Genomic DNA, 25,850 nt, shown 5'->3' on the forward strand with positions numbered 1-25,850 from the left:
GTATATAGTTGGTAAGACATGGAAAACATAAAACTACGCCTACATAGAGGACACAAGAAGAAAGAAGTGGACGGGACCAGCGGAGGTCCCGTCCAGCGCTGGTCCCGTCCACTTCTTTCTTTTTGTGTCCTCTATGTAGGCGTAGTTTTATGTTTTCCGTGTGTATATACTCGCACACATACATAGGAGTGCGCAAGGTGCTCCAATATGGGGGGGGGGGGGAGGTGTCGTTCTGGTGAAACACCCCCCCCCCCCCCCCGAAACTGGAAGAGTTCGAAAGAAAACGAACCTCTCAATGGATGCAGAAATAAAAATGGAGGAATGACGTGCTTGTCACAATGGCCTACCTTTGATCTCCGGCTTTCCTGGGGAGATAGAGAGAATAGATGAAAACGATAGGCAGGTAGATTAGCATGGGACTAGTAATAGGTTTGCTACCCTGCACAGGGGCGGGGAAATAGGGGTCGGAGAGAAGACAGTGAGGGAGAGATAAAATAAAATTGAAAAAAAAAATTCAACCAGCTCCGCGTCGCGGACACCGATGAAACAGCGAATATGCATGGTGGCCTTCCCTTCGTCAGGCTATCGCATTTCTATGTGTTTTGTGTTGCAAGTCTTTCAGACATGTTGTATCACAGCTCTTTATTAAACACTCCTTGTTAAGCTTTGAGGTGGTAGTGTAGCTTTATTGCATCTCGATCATACCACTTTTATACACAGGTTTACAAAGAAGCCTTCGCTTAAGATGCTCCGATTTGTTGTGTCACTGCTCTTTATTAAACACTCTTTGTTGAGCTTTGAGGTGGTAGTATAGCACCCACCTTTTATAACTGCACAAAGTATCACGTGACAGTGGTGTGACTGTGGTAACGCGCACGCCATTTGTTGGGCTGACTATTGCCTTCTTCCTTTTTAGTGGAAGTTGTGTGTAGTGGGATTTACCCAATTTCTGTGGCACACACGCGTTTATGATGGTGATGGTTTTCCGATAGGCCGCACAGATTTCTGTGGCACGTACCCGTTTGTTGGGCTAACTGTTGCCTTCACTCTTAGTGGACCAGTGGTGAGTAGTGGAATTTACCATGGATCCCGGACATGAAAGGCTCGGCGAAGAACAGCTTCGCTGTTAAAAAAAAAATCACACATGCACACGCAGGCATGCGAAGCGTTCCAATCGTAGCCATTTTGATAGGCCGGTTGAACGCGAAAAGCGCAGCATTGCTTGCACAGCCTTCTTATGTGACGTTAAGCATAGGTGTGCGCACGGGGAGGAAGGGGGGCGCAAGCCCCCCCCCCCCCCCCCTTCCATAGTCACCTAAGAAGAGGGGGGCACAAAGTCTGCCCCATACATTGGTTTAGGAGGGGGGGGGGGATTGCCGTGATGAACCTTCGCCCTCCGTGAAGGCGAACCCTGCGCACGCCTATGACGTTTAAGTCCTGTTGATGGCGTCTTTCTTCCGAAAGAGTTCGGTCATCCAACTTATCGAGCGCGTTGCAAAGCGTCACTCTCTGGAAACAGTACTATGGGCAATCGCACAGAATATGTCTAATCGTTTCTTCACTGCCACTTAGGTCACAGGCTGCGGTGTCGGTCATTCCTATGCGGAACGCGTACGCATCGGTAAATGCGACGCCCAACCCTAACCCACACAGAAGGGTAGCGTCACCTCGGCGAAGTCTTGGAGGAATTCGTAGGGTTTAGGGAATGTAAACGCGCGTGCTTGAAGCGCTGCTCGTTCCATTGCGATGAGGTGCATTGGCGAGCAAGCACGCGGAACTTCCATGCAGCGTCCGACTGAGTAAAGAAATGAGGTTGACTTGGCACCCCACCCCCACTGCCCCCCTCTCAGAAAAAAAAAAAATCCTCCCCTGGACTATGTGCAAAACCTCAGGTCCACGTGTACTCCAGGAGATTCGCCAATAATTCAGTAGGTCGGAATAAAACGTTTAATTTAAAGAAAAGTCGCACAGAACTCTAGCTCACATATTCGGCTTCTTCGTACGATAAACGATCTTTCGCGCTAGCGTGCAAATAATAATGCGAAAAGGATAGAAGATCGATACGAGTTTATTCTGCGAAAGAGAAAAAAAGAAAAGAATTTTTCAAATATACCCGCGCTTCGGTAGTGACGTCACCGCTAATATGCGCCTGCATCAGCTGCATTCGTGTTTTCGTGACGTCGTCGGTTTCTGGCCGTCGGCAATGAGCATGGCCGTAGGTGGGACGTGCGGCTCGGCAGGGCCAATTTGAAACAAATTGCGGAGGGACCCTATTAATTCAAAGTTATTAGTGGAGATGCATCCTTACCAAACGAGCAATCGATTTCACAACCCTGGATTTCAATCGTCGGACCGACGACCACTCTAGGTCGACGAGACTACTAGCGCCGGTATCATCATTCCTCAGCTCGGAAAAGCGCTTCGGGATTTCTCTGCTGCGATCGCGGATTTGCGTCCAATTTTGTAAGTTCCCTCGTCCCATTTTACCGTTTCTCCTTATTCCCCGGGGTCGCGAAGCACGCCCCGCGCGCGAATAACTGCGGGAAAGTGTTAAATATGAGCTCGCTGAAGAGTTTTCATTCATACTACACCGAGTTGGTGTCTGTGGGGGTAGGCCTAGCGGTGTTCGGCCTGTCTTCACAACTCTGCGGGAAGGCACATCTCTGCGTTCTAATTCTATCGCCCTATTGCTTCTCTAGTGATCTGAGGCAGTGGAAATCTTTAAGTTTTGTTCCTCACTTTCGCAGGTTCTTGCGGTTTTATCGCTATCTTAAGTGTCGAATACCGAACTGAAAAAAAAAAAAAAAAAAATCGGGTACGGTACATTGAAGTGTGTTGACTGTGCTGCGTTTCCGATCCGAACACTTCAAACATCATCGTCTGGGCTGCGGTGAGAAATTTTCGACCATACTAGCCTTTCTTGTGGCGCATAATGAGCGCTTTTTTTTTTCTCGCTAAAAGGTGGTGGTAAGGAAAGTATTCGGAAACTAAGTACTTGTTCGTCTAGTGTCTGGCGTACTCAGCGTAAACACAAGGTCCGTTTTTCCAGGAGGAATGCGTTTGTTTTTATCTGTGTTTTTTTTCTTTAGCGCGGAACATCGGCTAAATTGATTACCGGGCTCGTAACCGTAATGGACGCGCCGTGGTGAGCGGCGATTTCATTCGATTCATTGCAGTGATGCCGGAGGCTTGAAAAAGTAAACGCGTTGCCTTGCGTTCCGGTTATCTTTGCGTGCTACCGGCTTTTTACTTCTGGGGCTGACCGCACGTGGATGGTATGCCTTCGCCAACTTGAGAGGTAGCGTAATTGGAAAAAAAAAAAAAAAAACGAATGTCGACGCTAGGAACTTCGGACAAGCGTTTTCTCGGATGACTATCGTTGTGTTGCAGGGTGGTGGTTGGTTGAAACATTTCGGCTACTACACGCATTTGTTCAAGTTTCTTGGAGCACGAGCACTCTTGGCATGACTCACGGTCCGTCAACCATGGTGTTGACGGTGTAGCACCGAACTGGTTATCGCGATTGGTTAACGTGTCCTCGCCCGGCGCTGCACGATGACTCATCTCCACAGAGTACCGAGCCAAAATACTACCGACGCTGCCGATAGCTCGTATCGCAGGTGGTAGTGGTGGTCATTTTATTAGTGGAGGAGCACCCGTTGTGGTGGGTCATCGTACGCAAAGATAATAATGTGCTTTCGTAGTCGCTTGCCATTGTGACTGTTCAGGAACACTTCCGGCATGTTTAGATGGGAGGCCGTGAGTGTTGTTGGTAGCTGTAACCTGCTTCACCATTTACTAACGATGCCTAACCATACTAGTTCAAGCTATGATTTTCAAGGCATGCGAAGTGCCAAAAGGAACGAGGAAGTTCTATTTGTCAGTTTACAGTTACATTAATTTTGGTAACCTTGTAGCCTTGCTTCATGCAGTGCCTCATGCACCTTGTGAACATTGACTTTTTCATATTTCTCAGTTTGCCAACATTTTGTGGCAGGCTCATGGACCGAAGTAGTGAATGTTCAGGTACCAGGCTGGCCTTACTACCGTGTTGTGAGAAGCTGCAGCGTTCTTATCTAAGGGGGGAGGTAGCTTTGGTAATAAGAAATTTCAACATTAAGTGGGATGCCTCTTGGTGACTTGTATTTTCATGGTTGTCACTTGCCTCTAGTTTAAACACCCAGAGTGATTCGAGTTCATTTGTGGCGTGAAACCATAATGGGCCGATATGGTCACTGATGGCGTGACTGTGTGACGAAAGTATTGTGACTACCATGCACGTAGAATAACGTTTGATGCTTCTTGTATGAGATGCATATCGAAGCCACTGTAGTGCAGAAAAAAAAAAAAAAATGAACAGGTCACCAGTGGTGCTATTTAGGATAACACGCAAAATGGCTTGCTGTACTAGTGCCCATGGTGTCTGGTCATCTCTTTTTTTGTCAGTTCATTTATTTTTGCACTACAGTGACTTCAATCACATTACCTTGTTAGGGTGGCTAAACCTTTAGCTTAAAGATACAGAATATCTTTGTGCTCCCTGATAGTATGAAAGTATAAAGGCCTTCATATTTTTTTTTTTCTAGTTTAGAAGCAAAGGTCAGTCGTTTATTCTTCAAGTTAACGTTATGTTTCTGACGAACATGTTCCAAGTTTCCTTTTATGTTAAATACGTGCTACTGTCAGGAGGCATAATTTTATCAGTTTAAGGGTACGAAAATCTGGATTCATTGTTTTAGGTTGAAAACAGTATTTGCGTGTGGTGTCTGAGGAGCAGGTTTGGAATACCTCTGACATTCACTCCCGTTTCCACCATTTCACAAGATCTAATTAAAAAAAAAAAAGAAAGCTTACTGCAATTTTTGTACGTAGAGACCTTTTAGAGCCTCGGCTGTTTGCCGGCGATAAGTGTGATACGTCAGCGTTGTACGTCTGTGGAAATGGGCAAGAAAAAAAAACATCGTGGCAGTATCTTCGAGAGAAAGAAAAGCACAGCCGGTGTGCTGGCTGCACAGCTGTTTTGGTGAACTTTCACTCCTCCGGTATGTTAGGTTGCTGCCATTTCTCAGAACTCAGCATTGATGACTCTGTTGCATTTCGCGTAACCAACTTCATATAAGCAAATCAGGAATAGGCTATTATCTAGACTCATCAGTCTGATAGCTTATCTACTACTGGAGAACGTCACTATTTTGCCGCTCTTGTTTAGAACTGTTAGAACCAAACACATCTGCCTTGGTCCCAGCAGTTGAGTAAATGTAGTTCTTGGCCACCTGCCTTGACATGCTCATGTCGGTGACAGATGAGACGCTCCTAGTTGTAGTTCCTCAACTGTATTGTTTCAAGCGTGGAGACACCTGAAAAAATAAATGCGCCACATTTCAAAGGTATCGCAGAGGTCTTGCCATGTCGCCTGCCAGGCAATTCACAAGTTATTGGTGTATGAGAAAGGAATGCTATCATTTAAACATGCTTTAGTCAATGCACTTGGTTTTGTGTTCACTTAATTAGTAAAATTGTGTGCCTAGTTAGTTAGTGCAGTATGCCTACATTTAAAGCAGCGCACGTATTCGTTAACCTCTTTTCTTTGTCAGTATTTATTCGTTACTCTGGCCGTTCATTAGTGGAACAGATGCCTTTCGATTGTCCAAATCATGCAAATCGGCCCACTGGTGACGACGCCGTGAAACAACAGTGAATACAGACATGCAGGATCACAGCAACTTAGGTTATACTTAGTTTGCATTCTTTGTAAAATAATATTTCAATATAAACTCTTCAGTGACTCAAATTAAATTTATAAAGAACTGTGATCAGTAGGTTCCTGACCTATAAGCAATGACATGCAACTTTCTTTTGACTGAACGAATGGCTAATTGCATTGCATAAGGTCTCCCATAGCTCAAGGGGCGGCTACCTCCTACATATGCGGACTGTTTGTCTGAATGTGTCTGAATAATGGGGGTTTTGTTTGTATATGTTGGTATAACACTAGGAAAAGGGAGGCTGGTGTCCAATGGGATTTTGATGTAGGGGTGGGGTCACCACGAGCCCGTTCTTACTTTAAGCCCCGTTTAATTGCATCAATTGCACTTCTTTATAATGTGGCCCTGCTCATTTCTTACATTTAGAAGGAGCTGAGAGTGTCGCAGGGTGCTTGCTAAATACAGCAGGATATTGCGCGGTAACACAAACTGGCTGTTGGGCACAGGATGTGTCCACACCATGTAACCGAACACTGAGCACCTCTGTGCCTGATAAAAAAACAAAACAAAAAAAGAGAGAACCTTGTTAGGGCAGCTGAAGCACTTTGCGCAGTTTCCTGTGCAGCGAAAGGATTTCTTTCACTGTGCCGCCATCCGAGATCCTTCGCATTTCACAAGCTACGTAACAGCAATCAAAAAAGAAGAAGCCGGTTGATCGACATTTAGCAGGAGTTGTTTATTAAATAGACGATACATACTGGTAATCAAATAAGTGACAAGAGTTTGTGTCCCTTTTTGTTTACTACAAGTCATGCATGGTTGCACTTAAACTTCACTTTCTGCTCGGAATTCTACCTAGTGTAAATTTGGCGTTGACGCGACTCAGTGGTTGACCCTTTAGCATCGTTGCAAGTAACAATACATTATTGCTGAGGGATCGTCATTACTCAATACTTTTTTATTTTTTATGATCAAGGTCTGTGCCTAACTATTCCTGAAGACCCTACTCAAGCTGGAATTTTAACTGAAACTTAACCCTCAAGAAATGGTTACTGGTTTGGCACGAAATGTGTCGGGCATATAAGATGGAAACAGGGACTGAATGAATGAAGGGTCTGATTAATTCTCCGAAATAATTACGTTGTCAGTCGGCACACCCCTCTAGCCGATTGTCACCGCCACAACTTGGGGAGATGCATTGTGTGTGAGATAGAGGATAAATGATAGGTATGTGCTAGTAACATTTACGAGCCACCTAGGCAGAGATGCTTGCACTTTTGAGCTCTGCCATACCAGTTATGTCCCACGGCTGAAACATTATTTCAAGTTCTTTGTAGTATGGCTGTTCCTGTTGAATATCTCATTGCTGCTGATAGTTGAGCTGATTATTATTTTAAGGTAAATTGTAAAACACTCACACCAGGATACATGGAAGGCAAAAAAAAAAGGCATTCCAGAAGGAAGTGAGAGGAAAATCAATGAGTTCATTTGTGCAGTATCTTAAAGCAGTGGCACTGTAGCTACTAACACTTCTTCTTCTCTGCAGTGCATGGTTATCTAATAAAGGCTATAATGTAAAGGTCATGGGAAGACTGTTTTTTGGGTGTCCTATAGTTCAGTGCACAATTTATGTTCCATGCAGTCTGAAATTCTATTTGATTTCGACATATTCCCACGCTGCAGCATGCTTGATCTTGTGGACATCGTCACTGCTTAGACAGTGCATGCATAGTAATGTAAAAAAGGGTATTATGGCACATAATACATGCTGTCCATTATTCGAACAGTCTAAAAAGAAGCTGAAAAAAGTGCAATTGCCATTTGCTTTCTTTGTTACAGGCTAGAATTTCGAAGCTTTAATTTATGCCACACAGCGTGATTCCGTTTTCATATTAAATATCAGATGTAATACTTGTAACCATTTTCGTGTATATTGGTATTCCATTTGAAAAATTTCACTGTTCAAACACCTCCTTACGCTGTTTTGACTGTACTCGTTATGGATAAGTATAAAAGGTAACATGGGAAAGGGGAAATGCAGGGAGTGTGTCGAGGTGCTTTACGTTCTTGCGAAATCAGTGCCTGAGATGGCTGTCTCTGCGTATACACTTAGCTGTTGTTGTACAACAAGCTTAATCGATATTCATGCGAAAACATCAGCTGTTTCTGCTAAAACAAAGCGTGCTTGTTTCTTCTGTGCCATAGTGACTGCATGCAAGCTTTTTTCTTTTTTATTGCGACATAGACTTGCCCTTAGGGCATGGTATTTTGCGTGCGATGTGTATTAGATGTGTGCTGTAGGACTGGTGTCGTGCATGAAGTGAAGCAGTGTCTTGCGGAATGTGTTATGTATCCAGCGGTCATAGCTGGTCGCTGTAGCGAAGGCCGGCTTGCGGGAGCTGACTGGAGCATTCCGATTGTAACCCTTGGCATGGACATGTCGTGTTGGTGCAGGTTTGAGCGGGGGCCCCCAGCCCTCGTGTAGGAGCTTGAGGAAGCATGCGTGAGCTGCCCGGTCCCCACCTGAGTGCCGCTGCTGCCCAGGGGAGCCACCGGCCGCAGCAGCCGGCAGCCAGAGACCTCCCCGGAAGCTGGAGCACTGGGCTTGTGGTAAGGCTCCAACATAGCGTGCCCACTTATAGGACTCTGCGTCCCTGATTGCAGGACTCAAAACAACTGAAATACATCGGTTATAGGGACACTAAAAAGAAAAAACGATTTTTCGAGTATTAGTAAATCACAGTTTCACATTACCGAAGGCACCACTCTTACCGCGAGGGGACACTTGGTAAGCGGAAAAAATGCGTGAAAAGAAAATGCGGGTGGCGACGCCACCTTGAAATCCCCATACCGAATGCTGTGATGTCATAGATCATGATGGCGTCTTCTAGGTCATACGTAGTTCCTAATTGGTAAAAATGAAGTACACTGTCCTATGAGAGGTCTATAGTGTCACGTGGTCGTGACAGCGATAAAGACGGCAGTCAGGCTACTAAAGACGTAGCTATTTGGGCGAACCTGTGCTGAGGAAACAGTCAAACGACAAGCAATACACACCGTACACTGATAGCGGTGAAAAAAGTGTTGACCGTCAATAATATGATCTGCGGTAAGGTGCGTCTGCTTTTATACATACGGCATCAAACATTCGAGCCTTATTGCTGGTGGCCGCGTTAGTTCCAGAATGAACTCAGCTGTTCGTGTTTGCGCGCTCAAGCCTAACAGAAGATTCTAACTTTCGGGCGCGGTTTGTGCGAGGCAGTAATACATGTGTAGTTGGCCGGTAACATAAAACATAGAAAGAAAGGAGTGCGTGTGGTAATAGACTTAATGTACCAAGTATTAGAAAATTTCATTTAGCCAATGTCACCAAAATGCGAAAAATACACTTTGAAATCCATGACATCACGCGTGGAAATTTCGACACAATACTTCAAAGCAAAACTTTCACCTCGATTTTCGCCTCAATTAGTAAACGTATATGGTGAAATTAACGACATGAGAGTTCTCATAGTGCAGTTTATCAATCTGAACCGATTATTTCACTTTAGTGTCTCTTTAACCGCTCTGTGAGAAAGGTTAGGCACGTGTGCCGTGTGCACCCTAGAAAGTGGAAATCAGGTTCAGCCGATAAGGCATCTTGTTTGGTGTCTGCCAGGGTAGCTCAGTGGCCATGCATGAGAGGTGCTAGTTTGATTCCTCGTCACGGGTTCTGCACTTCGATCGGGATGAAATGCAAAAACAAGTATGTACCTAGATTCACGTGCATGTCGAAGTGTCCCAGGTGGTCAAAATACATCCAGAGCCCCCATACTTGTCAGATTTGAAAAATTTTTGTGGCAAGTGATTCGTGACACAATACAACTCTGAAAGCGAGGTCATTCTATGATTACAGTCGAACCCGTTTATAAGAGACACTGATGTAAGATACAAATGGGTATAAGAGGCACTAGTGTGCCTATGTTGAAATAGAGGTTGTTAAGAAAATGCACACGTGGTACCCTGCTTATAAGAGACACCTCATATAAGAGACAAGAATTGCTCCCCAGTGCATGTCTCTTATAAAGGGGTTCAACTGTACTTGCAAAAGTGTTGCGGGGCCCCTTCTAGTCTATGCCACCAACAAATAAAAAATGACGGCTTGAAAAGAGAGGGCTCCTTTAAGTCGTGCCTTAGGCCTGACTGTGTAATGTTTTTTTGCTATCTCTTTATAGATCTGCTGTGGTAGCTTGTTGGCTGAGATGCTACGCTGCCTCGCATGAGGGCATGGGTTCGATTCCCGACTGTAATGCCCCCAACGACATGCAAAAGCTTCTGCGTAAATTGATTTATGTGCATGTACTTAAATTTAAATGAACCCCAAGGGGCGTAAATTAATCCTAATCATATTGTAGTTTCGGCATGTAAGGTTCATCAATTTAGTTTTATCTCTCTCTCCCCATTCAGGAGCTGCCTGCTGTGGCTGCTCTGAACTGAGCCAGCCTGGATTCTCACAGCAGAGAATCTATGGCCAAGTCTGAAAGTACGTACAGTGTTCGCTTTTCTTCTATTTGCTTGGCATTTTGACATTAGTTAATGACTAGCTTGTTCTAAAAATTCAACACCCTAATGTGCAAATCTTGGAAGACTGTTTTTGTTGGTTCTGATAAGTTCTTTTTTGCTTTTGTGTGCCACATATTGTTTTTGTTTGTGAGGCGCGGTTTGCCAAGTCTACATAAGTTAACTTTATTTTAAACCCTGTTGTATGTGCAGGAGACGTAGAGAAAGGGGTTAAGTATAGCTCTAGTTTTTATTGCACAAACGTCACCACAACGTGATGTGAATGAAAATTATTGTTTTTTCGAATGAGTGATGAATGATTGGCTTGTCTCCATGTGAGCATGTTAACATGTCCCTAACACAAAGCTCCTCGCACTTGAAGTATTTCGACTAATACGCTGGTCTAAGCAAATGGACTGAACGAGAAGTATTAAATTTGGATTTTAACGTTGCATCGGCTGTCATGGCTCTAATGCTTTGATATTAAAACGTGAAGATAAGTTCACGCAAAGCACAAGTGGTGCCCCACTTTACCAAGGCGTCTGTGTGTGTGGATTTCGTTGTATTTGTGGGATGAGGTTTGTGCCATTGACATGCTCGGCTTTTGATTTCCATAACGAAGGCATTAGTGTTCTGGAACGCTTTTTGCACAATGACTCTGTTGGTGGAAATGTCTTCAAAAAGTTGGGCGCCACTCTTCTTTTTTTATTTAGTCGTGTAAGGTCCTTAATAGAAAGGAACCTTAAGTAGCCAAAATGAAACTGGGGCATTCTCATAATAACTCTTATCGATTATGTCAAAAAAAGGAAACATAGTTATCTGTGGGGTACATGTATGTAGGGACTTCTGACGGTTCCCTCGCTTCGGTTTACAGTTCCAAGCATAGTGGTCCAAACGGGGGGTTGCCCAATGGAAGGGGGCGGGCGCGGGACCAATGGGTCGTCCCCGCCCCCAGCCCCTCCCCCCTGTGGCCCACCGCCCCCCCGCGTTCAACCCGTGCGGCTCTCCAAGCAGTCTGAGGTGGAGATGGCCGAGGAACAGGCACCGGCACCCGTCACCATCCGGCTGGAAGTGGGCACCGAAGAGGAGGCCTCCCCCCAGCCAGTGGACAATACCAGCCGAGCCTCGGCACAGGTCGGTGGCATCTCATTGATCGGGCCACGATTCTCCTTCGAGGAGGCTGCTCGAGATTAGAAATCCTTATTCGGCAGCTTTGTATGTCAGCGATCGGCTTTGCTTTCTGCTTTCTCTCCTACTTTTCTGTCCTTTCTCTTTGTCCCTATTCTTGGACATACTTGTGCTGTCTTTGGCCCGTTTGTCGTCTCTTGGAGGTAGTGGTTCAGTGGGAGCAGAAGCCCACAGGGAAACTGAAATAAGCTTTTACACATTGCAAATGAAATTAACAGTTGTAATCAATGCTAGCTAGGGCACAGCCTCCTGTACATTTTCGGTACTTGTGCAGGGGCCTTAGGATGGAGGTTGCCATTTAGAGGATGCCACTTTTTCAAATGATATTCAGGGGTGGTGGTATCCTCGGACAAGCACTTTCGGGTGATTGAGTGTGACTAGAGCGTCTATTGGCACAGTGCCAAGTAGGCTTCCTTAGCCGAGATCCAGGAATACTGTTGCTCATAAGATTAGGCGAATGTCTTATTTAATCAGAAATGTTCTCATTAAGCAACGGCTTATAAATCTGTTGCAGTTAAATGAAAAGGTCAGATTTGGGTGTCTGACGGTACCAGAATTTTTATTTGGCTTTTATAACTTTTGAAAAAGTGAATAAATGCTGCACCTGTAGGCTCTAATGATGTGTGTAAGTATGCGAATAGTGAAACTTCGCTTCAAATTTAGTGATGTTAAGTAGCGTTGAAAGTGATGTGATGTCAAAATTATTCTCACTTGGTATAATGTAACGCAACAATTCTGTGCCATTTCTTTTCTATCTTTGTCACTGGTACGAGCCACATTGTGCCCGTTATTGTCACAATCAGTTGCTCAAGAAGTCACATTCATGGTGTGAATAAAAACTAGATATGATAACCTTACGCAACTGCGATTACAGTTGTTGTCCTTTATTGTTTAGTGGCAACCAGCAGTATCCGTTGCACAGTGTGTGTAGAGTTTATATTAGAGAAAAGTTTCGTGCGATTATGTAAATGTAAGTGTAGTGGCGTTTCTCCTGACAAGCGTAACATGGCTATCGTGGTCTTTGTGTTAGGGTTATGCTTGACAGCTTGAATTATTCATCTGAATACTGGGTATTCTAAAGATAAACATAAACTTTTGTCTGCGCATATTTGATTTGAATGAAAAATTTGAATACAGTGAAACCTCGGTGATACGATCACAGCTCATACGAATTTCGGGGTGATACGAATTTTTCGTTGGTCCCGGCCAAGGCCCATTGGCCTGCAATGTAATGGAGTATGGTTGTTGCGAATCAATTTTCACCGAGCGACGTTTGATACGAACGTACGCTACCGCCCAGGTACGAAGAGGTGCTGTCCGCGCTGTCGCGAAGACGCGCCAAGCACGCGCGAGCGCGGGAACGCAAGCGTGGGCATGCGCGCCGCTCCGCCAAATTGCCATAATCGCGGTGTAAGAAAAACACTCTTCTAAAGGTGGACAATGACCGAAAGAAGGCGAGGGCGGTCTTGGCGAAGGAGCCAGGCCTCACAACGTCAACATGCGCGACCGTTGAGGTCGCACTTGTGCGGTCACGGTCGTAAATCTCCCAAAAAACATGCACAACACCTACGCGATAACAAAATCATAACACAGGACCGTGGTTCCAAAGACTCCGGTGTCATGCAAAAAGACATACTAAAAATTTGGAAGGGGCTACTGCTGTCGCGGGTCACAACGCACCTGGTTCATAAATTAAATACGCGCCTACATGCCGTATATTTCCGAGTGTAGTATGACTACGCACATCTAAAAACTTAACTGCAAATCATTTAGGATTCTTCCTGACGTTAGCTGCTGGCCTGAAAAACAATAAATGAAAATGTACGCCAGCTTTCTTTTGTCGCATGCTAATTTTCCATGCTTTCTGGTGATACGAATTTCGGATGATACGAATATTTTTTGTGGTCCCGTGAGATTCGTATCACCGAGGTTTCACTGTATTTGCACACTCCTACTTACTCAATGGATAGATGACGTCACCAGGCACCACATTGTGAAAGTACCTTTGCTGATTTGTCCTCAGCATTTCAGTTTTTCCGTTCATGCTCAACAGTGCATAGTGGATATGGATATTTGCTACTGCCAGCCTTCATAAGCTCTTATTTTGTAAGTGAGGCGAGCATAGATACAAATAGTATTGATCTATTATTAATGCACATTACATATTTTTAGTATCATCGGTCGTACTGACAGGATAATACAGTGAAAGCTCGTTAATTCACACCTCATTAATTCGAAATTTTGGATAATTCGAAATGGTCGCCGCAGTCCGGTCCGCAGTGCATAGGAGACCATGTGTAAAAAGATTCGTTAATTCGAACAGAAATTGCCGCCTCTACGGATAATTCGAAGCGCGCGCCGCCGAGCGTCATCATCGTCAAACACTAGTGGAAGCTTCTACGGCCGAATGATAGGTGGCACGACCGGTTTTTTCGAGCTTCAAGTGGCCTCCGAGCAAAGGGCGAGCAAAGTATGGCCTCCGAAATCCAGGGAGCAATTTTTTTTTTTCCATAGCCCTCCCACTATCTCAGTGCCTGGCGCCACTTGTATACGTGGGACCCGCGGGACTCTAAGGAGTCGGCGGAGTAGTCCTAGCTGTCCTAGGCCGCACCCGGCAGCGTCACTTTGTTCCTCGAGCACGTTGTTCGTTCACGCCGTCAAGCCGTCTTATTCCGCATCGAAGTTGCAAGATGCCGCGGGGGAACTACTGCGCGAAGACTGTCAAGGAGAAGGTGGAGATTTTGCGAGAGGTTGACCAAGGGAACTCGAGCAAATACGAAATTGCGAGGAAGCACGGCATACCTCCGAGCACGTTGTCAACCTACATACGCAACAGGATGGCCATTGAAAACACCTATGAAGCCGAGGATTTTGGCGCCAGTCGAAAAAGGCTAAGGACAGCGAAGTTCCCGGAACTGGAGTCAGCTTTGATTATCTGGGTTAAAGAAATGAGAGCCCAGACTATCGCATTAAGCGGCCCTATCATCATGGCCAAGGCAGCCGATTTCGCCCTGCCGCAGTACTTGGAGAGCTACTCACCACAGGATGTGTTTAACGCTGACGAGACAGCGTTATTTTTCAAGTTGCAGCCAGACAAGACGATCACCTACAAGGGAGACAGCTGTGCCGGCGGCAAGCGCAGCAAAGAGCATGTCACTGTTCTGGTCGCCGCAAATATGACCGGTACGGAAAAGCTCCCCCTTTTTGTGATTGGCAAAGCACTCAAGCCACGGTGCTTCAAAAACATTCGGTCACTGCCGACGGAGTACGCCACAAACAAGAAAGCCTGGATGACAGGTGACCTATTCAGGAAGTGGCTACTGAAATTCGACAGGCGAATGGAACTGGGCGGTAGACGCGTTCTTCTTGTCGTCGACAACTGTTCGGCGTACAAAGTCGACGTTGAGCTGAGAGCAACAAAGTTAGTGTTCCTTCCAGCAAATACGACTGCGGCCCTACAGCCAATGGACCAGGGTGTGATAAGGAACATCAAGTGCTTTTATAGGCGTCCCATGCTGGAGAGAATGATATTGTGCGCGGGCGACAGGAAGGACTTCGGCATTACGCTGCTCACTGCCATGCACATGTTGGTGCGCGCATGGGAACAGGTGACCGCGACCACAATCGCAAACTGTTTCCGCCACAGTGGATTTGCAGCTGGAAGTGCGCAGGATAGTTGTGACGTCGACGTGGACGGGGCTAAGGAGCTCATGCCAGTGGCATTGCGCGACACTCTTCGGGGCGTACGTTTTGCCGATTATGTTGAAGTTGACACCGGTGCATCGGTGTGTGGTGCCCTGACTGATGAGGACATTATCGCTCAAGTAGCCGGTGCGCAGCCTGTTGCTGAAGAGCCAGAAGGTGAGGAATACAAAGATGACGAAGCGCCTGTGCACCCGTCAGCTTCTGCGGTGATGGAGGCACTTAATGTGGCGCGTCTCTTCTTCAGCTTTGAAGAGGGTGAAGAGGATTCCCTGCGCCGCGTCCGCGCGCTGGAACAGAGAGCCGCAGCTGTGGCATTCAGAGAAAAGAAGCAGATGGTCATCACAGACTTTTTTGGCCAATAAATATTTTTCGTGCCCCCACCCCCGAAATCCACCCATTTTTGCTCACTTTCATTATTTCGAATTTTGTTTAATTCGAAATTGCTCAGCGTTCCCGTGGAATTCGAATTAACGAGCTTTTACTGCATTAACACTGGGCAATAGCGAGGTCGCGTATTCCTGGAGTAGTGATTATTCAGAGCGTAGCTTTTGTGTCCTAGCTTGTTGTTTCTATAGTGGTGCTAAATATGTTTCTACATAGGTACTTGCTAGGCTAACATTATTTTTTGTTAGGCAACAGAGGCTTGAATTCTGCTAAACCCTTAGTCATCCAGTTCTGCCTAGGGAGGAACAAACAGTACCGTTATAAAGCGAGAAGGCTACTAAATAAAAATAAGTCCTTGTCACTGTGTAGGTCATGTATAGTGCATGTCAAGCAAGGAATAAACAGAAAGGCGCTCGCAGTTGTCAGTGGGCCCGTAACTTTAGCTGTTACACTATAATGACAGGCTCCGTGATCCATTGGCTGGTTCAGAGTGTAATGGAGAAGTGGTATCTTATTGTTCACGGTTGGCCCACATCCCTGGAGCACATATGAGGTAGTTTGCCACATTGCAGTGCATTTTTGGTGCTCTCACCATTCTGGTAATGTTGCAAATGCCAGGGCCAGAGTGGCAGGCAGCACCACCGTTCGTTTGGAAACGAAATTACAACTCGTTCAACCTTAAAGGTGCAAACAGGCAAGGTTTTAACATCATAATATTCTAAAGTACTGTAAAATCCGGAGAATGCGCACCCCCCTACAGTCATGTATCAAAATTCAAGATGGTGGCGGAATAGCCGCTAAGAATAAAGAATGCGTACCCGTGTTTCTAATGAAATGCTTTATTGAATACGCGTGCATTCACTGTTTTCAATCGCCCTCGTAGGCCAAACAAAAACAGTGAATGAAACAGTGAAAATGGTGAGAGGGGAGAAGGGGGTCGCATATTTGAAATCTTTCGAAGAAGAAAGGGGTTTGCTTGCTCGGGTAGGGGTGCTTGCTTGGGTAATGGCGCTTGCTCATGATTTTACGGTAAGTATCTTGAAGACACAATTCGAATTAAGAACCTTGCAGTTATGACTGTGATGCCTTAAAACAACATCGCAAAACACAATTAGAGAATGAGCCCGTTGGGAATTTTTTATGGGTTGTCTAGTGGCTGCTGTAACTCTGTCATGTACTGCGTAGTTGCTTGAGGGATGTGCTTCGCCACTGCCATCGCTTTCATAGGGAAAATGCTGAATAGGTAAAAGCAGCTAGATCATAGGTGCAAGTGCCGGTGAGGACTACTCCACTGAAGCCGAGAGTTGCTGCATACGCGGGCTGTAGTGAATGTGCCTTAGTTGCATCTGCCTGTATCTCTGTGTGTGTGTGTGCGACTGCGCCTTCCCGTCTCACTCTCTTTCCTTTTCCTCCTCCTCCTCTTCCTCTTTTTTTCTGGGACGGTGCAGCGGCTAAAGGTGCTAGTGCGCAGCCACGCGCTCCGAGATGACGCTTCGCCACCTCTGGATCTCTCGCCCGAGGCAGCCACGGCCTCGCCACAGATGCTCTCAGTGCAGGTGGGAATTCACCTTGGCTGTCCTGGCAGAGGCATTCCCCGTAGCTTGTCTTCATTCTTCTTTTGTTTCACGAAAGCATATTGACACTGCTTATCAGCGGAGTATTGAACGGCGGGCAACGCTGCCCTTTGATTTGATGTGTAGTGAATGCATGTTAGTACAAACAAGAAACAAAGACTTCAGAAAGGAAGAGCAGGAAGCGAAAGGTCTGGCACTAACACACACACCTTCAAAAACTGAGGTGTCTTCGGCAGTTCATGTTATGAAGAGATGCCCACGGAAAGCGACTCAGATTTAGTGCCGTAAGGGGCAGAAACTTGGAAGTTAACAAAGAATGAAGAATGAAAAATCAACATTTTGGGGAACAAATGATGGAATGCAAATCTGGTAGGCGAAATGTTAAGTGATAGGAAGAAGACTGTTTGGATTAAGGGGGGACGCGGGGATCAAATCGCGAAAAATGGCAAAAAAATCGATTTTCTGAAAATCACATTTTCAGTTTCTGTAGCCCTTTTTCTATCTAATTCCAAAATATCTTCGCTGAAAACCACGTAGAAGTGCTATTAAAAATTGTTGCGCCCGCTGAGGTGGCGAAAAGTATCGCGGAAATCGCAAAAAAGAAAGCGTTTTTCAAAAAATTATAGCTCCGTAACGGCACGACCGAGCACCACCATCTAGGGCTCGTCTGAAAGAGCATTTCTCCGTCTTCAAATTCCCCGCCTCTGCTGGCTCCTCCATTTAAAAACAAGCGCTTAAAAAGCAGACTTTTAAATGTCGTTTCGAGGTCCCCTATTGGCCACGGCCGCCATGATGCTCCAGCGCGCCTCGCCATTGGTCCGATGGTCGCTCCCAGTGTGCGTCGTCTGCGGCTTCCGCGTTGCGGGGTCACGGCTGTCGAAAATCACGCTAATTACTGAAGCGTTTGCACTCGTTTTGTGTTCGCTGTTCGACGATAATTACGCGTTAGCAGCTGCACCCGGAAGCTCATTCCTCAGACCGTGCATCAGACTGTGATAGCCCGACGCGCTCTTCACGAACATTGCAGAAGCACGTCTCGGACCTGTATTGCCTTCACTCGTCGGACCCGTGGTTAGAAGTTCTGCCCGTCGGCATCTCGGACCTCGTGACGAAGACCACCGCGGGACGACTTTTTGTGCTCGTGATCGAACATGACTAACTTTGAAACATAGGGCACCGCGGCAGCGCACACCGCGACCGTGCTTACTGCTCGGAGTTGTGGTTAGGCCTAACTACGTTCACGGCGCTGATGAATTCGAACTTTGCGGGGAAGAACATCGTGCTGGCAGACATGCGAAAGCAAACAATCCGCAATGCGCTTTTTTGCAAGCAACTAATGATATCGCCCGCTGGCAGCTCGGAATCGCTGATCGGCATTTGACGCATCGGCAGCTGTGCCGTGGACCCCACGACTACGGCCGCTCGATCTCGCCAAGTTCGTCGCACAGCGATCGCTCGAAGCACCGTGACAATGTTGCGCGTCGGCGCCCCAAAATGCGAGGCCAAGCATATTGCACGCCGATGTTTCATCGCTGCGGCTTGGCATATTGCGCATCGCCACCAAATGCCGCCACCCAGCATATCGGGCACAGACTTCCCGAACCCCGCGGCCGAGCACTTCGCGGTGAAATAAGCACTCAGTGGTGATGTAATTTAGGCGCGCTTCAAGCCGTGCATGGTATTGCAGCAAGCTTTTGTAAATGTACTGAAATAATGAAAGCCTCGCCGACTACCATTACCACGACCGGGTGAATGATGAAGCGTATCAAGGCGGGGGTGACAAATGAACTTGTGTAAAGGAGTGGACGAATTTTGATCTGCCAAACTCGCTTCATTAAGTACTACTCAGAAATTTCTGTGCTACCAATGTCTTGGCCATAACTGCCACAGCACACCTAAATTTGCATGCCACAGACTTGTATTGTGCAAGTCTGGGCATTAAACCTGAAGGCTCACCCTTCGAAGAGCTGACAAAAATAACCAATAAAGAAAAAGGAAAGCACATAGTGCAGAAAAATGAAAGATCAAGGACATAAGAAAACCCCTGCAGGCAAAGACACTAAATATTACAGCCCCAGGGCATTTTGATTTACATGTAGTGGCTGTGCAACTTTGGGCCCCGTTTTCTCAGAAGTGTGTTTTGACCCGACTGTCCCGCTTGCAGAAAGTGTAGCACGACTATGGCTTGATGGATTTTCATGAGGTCTGTTGCATTGTATTTCCTAGTCAATTCTCTATGCTATGACATTCCTATATTTTTGAATTACTCTCTCATTTTTTTTACTCTTTAGCTATTTTGACATGACGGTAACGAATGCATTATGCAAGCATGGATATAATGTTCCGTGTAAAAAAAAATCGGGGTAATAAAAATATTTGGAGAATGTCATAGCATGAACCATTCCTATGGCTAAAATATAAGGGCAACTTTGGGCTTTTACCATGTTTTGTTGTCATGCCAGGCTTTCTGCAAGTTTGGTATAACACTGATGCAAGTAAAAATTTATAATGTCAAAACTGCTGGAGCTATCTTAATGAAACTTTGTAAATAGTCATTCAGTGCACTTCCCAATAAGCATGCCAAATTTCATTGTTCTACGAAAAAAAATAATTTCAGCTTCAATCCCCACCTCCCCCCTTAAGAGTGCAAACTGTGGAAACTAACGATTTTACTTCAAGATAACTGGAAGGAATGCAGTTTTTGATGCATAAGGCAGATAAGTGCTCTATTACAGTAAAAGACTATTACAGGCTACAAAGCAATGAAGTGCTATATGGGGATTGCCGGGTGAGGCTCTTGTCCTGCAGTGTACATAAAACTGGGTTGAGTGATGATGACAGAGAGGACACGCTGAAAGTTTTCGATTGTGAAATTGCAGTTCGAGAATTGTCAAGTAGGTTTTATTTAAGCACTGGCTCTAGATTTTTAAAATGCCGAACTGAGTACCGCCAAGAGGACAAGTAAAGAATGTGGCACTGTGTCCTTGTACTTTCGCGAATTGCGAGACCCAAGTTGTATAGGACGATAGCTGGTGAGTTTGCGTTCGCAGCGTAGTTGTCGGTTCAAGATCGACAGCTTGGTTGAAACTTAAAATTGCACCCTTTTGCGTCTGTTGTTTTCCTTCAAGACAGCGTGCGCGTGTTTGCAGGGCCCCGTAAGTTGCAAGGTGCTGCCTGGCAACAAGCCTGCCCGTCTGAGCAAGCAGGGCACCAGCAGCTCCCAGGGAAGCCTGGAAGGATCCTCACCCAGTCTCTCAAGAGGTACGACATCTCTTTTCTTGCAGAGAAGCCCATTTCAATGTGGAGGCTTAGTCTGGGTTGGCGTAGTGGTACTGTAATGCGGTTCGGCTCTTGCCCGTCCTCAAGGCATTGCCTATCCACCCCTTCAAGGCCAGTGGCAGGGAATTTTCACGTGGTATATCTGCTAATAAATTAATATTAAAAAGGTATGGGTTTGGGCTTGTCGGTGTCAGTGATCCATAACATTGTTTATGAATAGGGGTGTGTGAGAATTCGAAATTTCAAATTTTTTTCTAATAGTGTTTGCTATTCGATGCAATTCGCACCGGAATTTGACTATTCAAAGTATTTGAACTTCCGGAAGATAAGTACAGTCCAATTTTTCTGACTCTTTAGGGACCGCGAAATCGTCCGAAAAATGGGACAGTCTGAAAAAACGAATTCACGCTTTTTTATTCCGCTCAAACAATCAAATCGCCGCAGCCACGTCCAAAATAGCTTTAATGCCTCCCAGTACACTTTTCAGACATTTTGGTGCGCACCCAGGCTCTCGTAAATACGTTTGGTACCTGCCGTGAACCCCGCTTAGCTATGTGCCGACCGCCAGTTGCAAATTTTTGTCTCGTGATGAGAGCCACTGATACCGGCAAAGCGCGGAATAGATTACAGCTCTCTCGCATGGAGCATTTGGAAACGATGACGCGGAACACAAAGACTGTGGCGGAAGAGCGGACGACTCGTTTGGCTTTCCCCTATCCATGCGTGCACGTAAAAACGTGCGCACACGCATTGTCGAATCTCGGCCGATATGCAGTATTTGCTGCCGTGTGAAGCCGATCATTCCTAGTTGTGTGAAGCACATCGCCAACCAACCTGACGCCGTCACTGTCGGGGTGCTTGCTGTACCGTACGCATGCGTTTGGCGTGATAGCGTTCATTCTTATAGGCCTAGTTTGACATGTCTAGGGCCCCTAACTTTATGCGGTGGAAAATTTGGAATTCTGCAATTCCAGATAGAGAAATCTGCAAAATTCCGCGGCAACCTTTAACATGCAAATTTTTGTGGCAATATTGAACAGACTCAAGGCACACGTAACAGTTTATTTATTGCACACGTTCAGGCTCAAAACACGCCTGCAATAATTAAAATTGCAGGAAACTGTTGTGGGAGAGTATCAGGTGATACTTATGGGACACAATGTCACCATAATGGCTAAACAATCTCTCTGCATCAACAGAGTTGGTTGGTATTGCCAGATACTTACGAAAGGGTTGGGGTGAGTTGCTGCATCCCTGCCCAGAAAGCCAGGACATCGAAGTCAGCTCCTGGGTTTTCTTGTTTGGAAAGAAATGGAGCCAAGTCTCTGTCACTGGTCTTTAGTTCTTGGGCACTCTTCAGGTACACCTCCCATTCGGCAGCTACAACTAGCGATTCGCCTGCAAGCTGAGGCACACCTGTCAACTCGGACCTTTTCTTGGAAAGGCACCCAACTTGCAGAGGGTCCAAGCACCTAACATCTTTGAAGAACTTCCAGGTGTTGGACTTCTCCAAGTGTACTAGTGCTTTGTTAGCCGCTTTGGTCATTGCAGCCGTCATCTTGTTACCAATCTGATGGGCCTCATCATGTGCGACATCTTCCCTCTTCAATTGTGCTGCAAAATCCTCCTTTGCAGCTGCTTTAAGGTAACCCCAAAGTGTAAACAAAGCATTGTACGCTTTGTGGCAGGCTACGCGCTGACCCTCTGCTGCTTTCAGCAAGCTTGAAACTTTTTTTCCAAATACTGCAATGCATCGCATGCTGTAGTTAAGGGGGGACATGGTGTGTGGAGATATTTTCTGTATCTTATGTCCAAACCTGATGAAATTAAGTAGACTTGTTTGGTTTTTCATGCTGATTTCAAATATACAATAATTTTTCTTGTAAGCAAACTGGTTTACAAGATACACAAAACTGCCTCTCTATTGTTTCCGGAGACAACAGGAAAAAAGCCATTCAGCAGAAAGTGAATATTATCAGATAGCTAGATACTACTATATGCAATAAGTGCAACGCTGCAAACAGTTTTCAGATCGGATCATAACTAGTCATTCTGCAGATGATCGAAATTCAACGTTTATAACATGACTACCGTAAAGAAAAAACAAAATCAATTTTAAAAAATTTATGAGCAGAAAATTAGAATTCTGCTCTCAGCACTTTGTGATACACAGCTGGGACTTTATGTTGAAAAAGTAATTACAGCTCTAGCTGTTCTAGATCATGAGATATCACTCCGACAAGCTAAATAAATGACCCAAAAACATTTAACATTCAGCTCGTACTCATTGCACAGATCTAAACTGCAGATGAAATACTGATCTTATAAGACTTCTCTTAGGCTTTACATGCGAAATAATAGCTGTAGATGTTAATAATATAATTAAAAAAACACTTTTTTCTTTGATGATTTTTTGGTCTCCACAACCCATGTCCCCCCTTAAGCTCAGTTGAGTGTTCACTACGAAGTTTCAGAAGGGAATCAACGCACGTTGCTTCTCCATACTTCTGGTGGACTTGCTTAATCTTTCCTTACCACGCCACTAGGCATCGTTCACCGGTGAACGATGATTTCACGCCGCTATTTTTCAACAACCGCCGTGTGCTTCGACATGAAGCGCCATCTAGACGATTGTACACACACTAGAATTGCTGTTTCTGCACGGTTCGCATTTTTACCGCGAGACGGCGATTTTTAAAGGGCGCGCACGTTCAAAGGTTGAAGCGCACGTGAGCCGCGCGATGGTGTTGACATCCGAAACGACGCGCGCTCGGAAAAAAGCAATTTCGCTCGATGCCGGCGCTTCGACGAGCAATCTTTTGGACTTCTCGAGCAGTGATGAATCAGACAACGATGTGGTGACGTCGGATTTCAGCTCCGATGAAGAAATTTCACCAGATCAGCCGGAAACGTCAGCTGTTAGTCGCGAGCAAGTTTCGTTTTCACTTTCGCTTTTGTTTGTAGTGTTCTGGAGCCGGCTGACTTGCTCTGTATGTGTCCCACATATTATTATTATTATCTTTAGCGTGTCTACTTCACTTGGGCATGTCGTGGTGCCTCCAGCACAGACGCGTGGATTTCCGACCCCAGAGGGACGCGCGCATCTGGGTATCGACCTTGACATGACGCTCCGCAGTAACTCACATCAGCTGACGAGAGCGCTGGATTTCTTCCGCCTCTTCTTCACGGCGGAGGTATGCTTTTCAAGTATGCGTGGGCCCACATACTTGAAAAGCCGACATACAGTGAGAAAGACGGATCGTGGAAGGAGGTGACGCCAGAGGAGATGGTGAAGTTTATTGGACTTCCGATGTACATGGAGATATTAGAACTTCCGCGTCTAAATTTGTACTGGAGTAAGACTAAATTGCTTTCGGGACTTCTTCCGCCAAAAGTCATGGCAAGGCAGCGTTTTACCGCGCTCCTGGCCACGCTGCATGTTTCGGATCCCGAAACGAACGGCGAACGAACTGTTTTGGTGCCTGGCACACTGATCTCCCTGAGTGAACAATTTATAGCTCGAGAAGTTCTTGAGCTAAAACTTTCGTTTTTTCACTCCTACTCCACTACAGTAGAAGCTCGTTATAACGAAGCGGGATATAACGAACTAATGGATATAACGAAGCAATCGTAATTCCCCTTGAAATTCCCATAGACGCCCATGTATTTAAAACCTCGTTTTAACGAAGCTAAAATTTCCTCGCAATGGATATAACGAACCTTTTTTTTCCCCACCGAGCATTTACTGACCATTTTGGTAGCCGGCAAGTCAATGTCTTATAGCGCGCGACGGTTTACGTCCCATCACGGATGCGGTAATTCAAAACTCGCGCTCCCGAGGAGCCGCCTGCCAACACGCGCGAGGGTGCGTGTCTGCCTGCCTCCCCTTCCACTGAAACTCGTGGACCCACCCGCGCACGTCACCCGGCCTTCCCTCTCCCGCGGAACTCGTGGACCCGCCCGCTCTCCTGTTGCGCGCGGGAGAGTATTTCGGCTGTGCGTTAAAAAAGTCACGTGGTACACAGAGCTGCTCCGCGCACGGCGGTCGCGGTTGCCTAGATGACGAAGACGCGGCCGCGGCGGCACTCCGACCGTCGTTGGGTTCTGCGGCAGTGCCATGTTTCCTTTGGTATTACAAAGTATTCAGTGGGCATTGCGATGAAGCAGTGACTGCATGAGCTGCACGTCACAGCGCACAAATGCAACATTCAAGGGTAAAATTTAGCACAGCTTCACTGACTTGGCGTCGCGAAGACTGATGAAACTGCGGAGCTGGTGCCTTTTCCTTGGCTTTGGGGTGCGTTTTTTACTAAGTACTATTTTAGCTGTCGATACAGCGATGATAATATGACGCCGCTAAACGGTCCGTGAGCTCCTGCTTTGGCCACTCGCAAGTCAGGATCGGATTCCCTTCGTTGCTGGGCGGCCGACGTCTCTCTTCCCGACGAGTTTTGTCGTGCAGTTGCGGCGACACGCCTCTCTCACTCGAAACTCGGGGTCGGCCCGTCATCGTTGGGCCCATATGCTCTAGCGAATTCCCATCATATTTCCCGCTGCGCCGCTTCTTCTCCCGAAGACAGAACCTTGTTCGTACTCGCCATACTCGTCGCCGAACGTCGTAATGCTCTGCGCCGACAGTGCACGCTTTTGTACTGCTTTGTTCACTCAGAATTTATACTTGCAGCAACAACGAAATGAAACAATGTTAGTGCTGTTAAATCAAGGTGTGCGGCCTAGAGGTAGGGGGCACTCTTGTAAGCTCAGTGCGAGCAGTCCGGCCGCATTAGAATTAACACCACAATTAAAGCACGATATGCAACACGTACGAACTGACGGTCGGATGTCAACAAGCATGCACGCTAGCAATAAACAAAGATAATGATGTGCGTCTATCCTGGCCTCTCCTAACTCCATCGCACAGTAGTCAGGGAACACCAAACCCAGCTTTTTACTCTGCCGAAATAACATAACACTACCGCAGAAGGGGACGATGGCCGGAGCCACCGCGTCTACGCGTCTCCGTCTCGCCGGTCTCGCTCGCCTGGCAACGGCCAGACCCCCGCTAGAGGGCCGCACCGGCCGCACTTTTTTAACGCGCGGCCGAAATACTCTCCCGTTGCGCGCGTGGACTGCGTGGACGGCGACGCGTTCTGTGGCGACGCGGCCAACGCGGCGACCGCGCGGCGCGGCCAACGCGGCGACCGCGCGGCGCGGGCGCGGGCCTTTTTGCCTGTCGTTCGCTGCGTGTGCATCAGAACAGCGTCTCTCTCGGTTCCCGCCGCTAGACAGGAGATGGACAATGGCAAACGAAAGCGCGATACGATTACAATCGAGCAGAAGGCGGCTATGTTGAAAGCCGTTGAGTCCGGTGTCAAGAAGAAAAAAGTTGCCGAAGATTTCGGCGTAGCGTTGAGCACAGTACCGCAAGCGTGTAATTGACCGAATTCTACTCAATATGAGCATGAAGCGCGTGACT

General features: G+C 46.5%; 1 protein-coding gene across 4 annotated transcripts in view; it reads left to right on the top strand.

The window, feature by feature from the left end:
- Positions 1-2,167: 2,167 nt before the first annotated feature.
- LOC119394187 (R3H domain-containing protein 2) overlaps positions 2,168-25,850 on the top strand; it is a 114,873-nt gene continuing 91,190 nt past the window's right edge. For all 4 annotated transcript variants that reach the window (XM_037661455.2, XM_037661456.2, XM_037661458.2 and 1 more), the window contains exons 1-6: positions 2,168-2,463; positions 8,160-8,315; positions 10,152-10,227; positions 11,119-11,378; positions 16,970-17,077; positions 20,245-20,356. In XM_037661455.2, the coding sequence (XP_037517383.1) occupies positions 10,212-10,227; positions 11,119-11,378; positions 16,970-17,077; positions 20,245-20,356 (496 nt within the window). In that variant the 5' untranslated portion in view covers positions 2,168-2,463; positions 8,160-8,315; positions 10,152-10,211. The remainder of the gene's footprint in view (positions 2,464-8,159; positions 8,316-10,151; positions 10,228-11,118; positions 11,379-16,969; positions 17,078-20,244; positions 20,357-25,850) is intronic.

The sequence above is a fragment of the Rhipicephalus sanguineus genome, chromosome 5, assembly GCF_013339695.2.
Source record: "Rhipicephalus sanguineus isolate Rsan-2018 chromosome 5, BIME_Rsan_1.4, whole genome shotgun sequence".
NCBI classification, from domain to species: domain Eukaryota; kingdom Metazoa; phylum Arthropoda; class Arachnida; order Ixodida; family Ixodidae; genus Rhipicephalus; species Rhipicephalus sanguineus.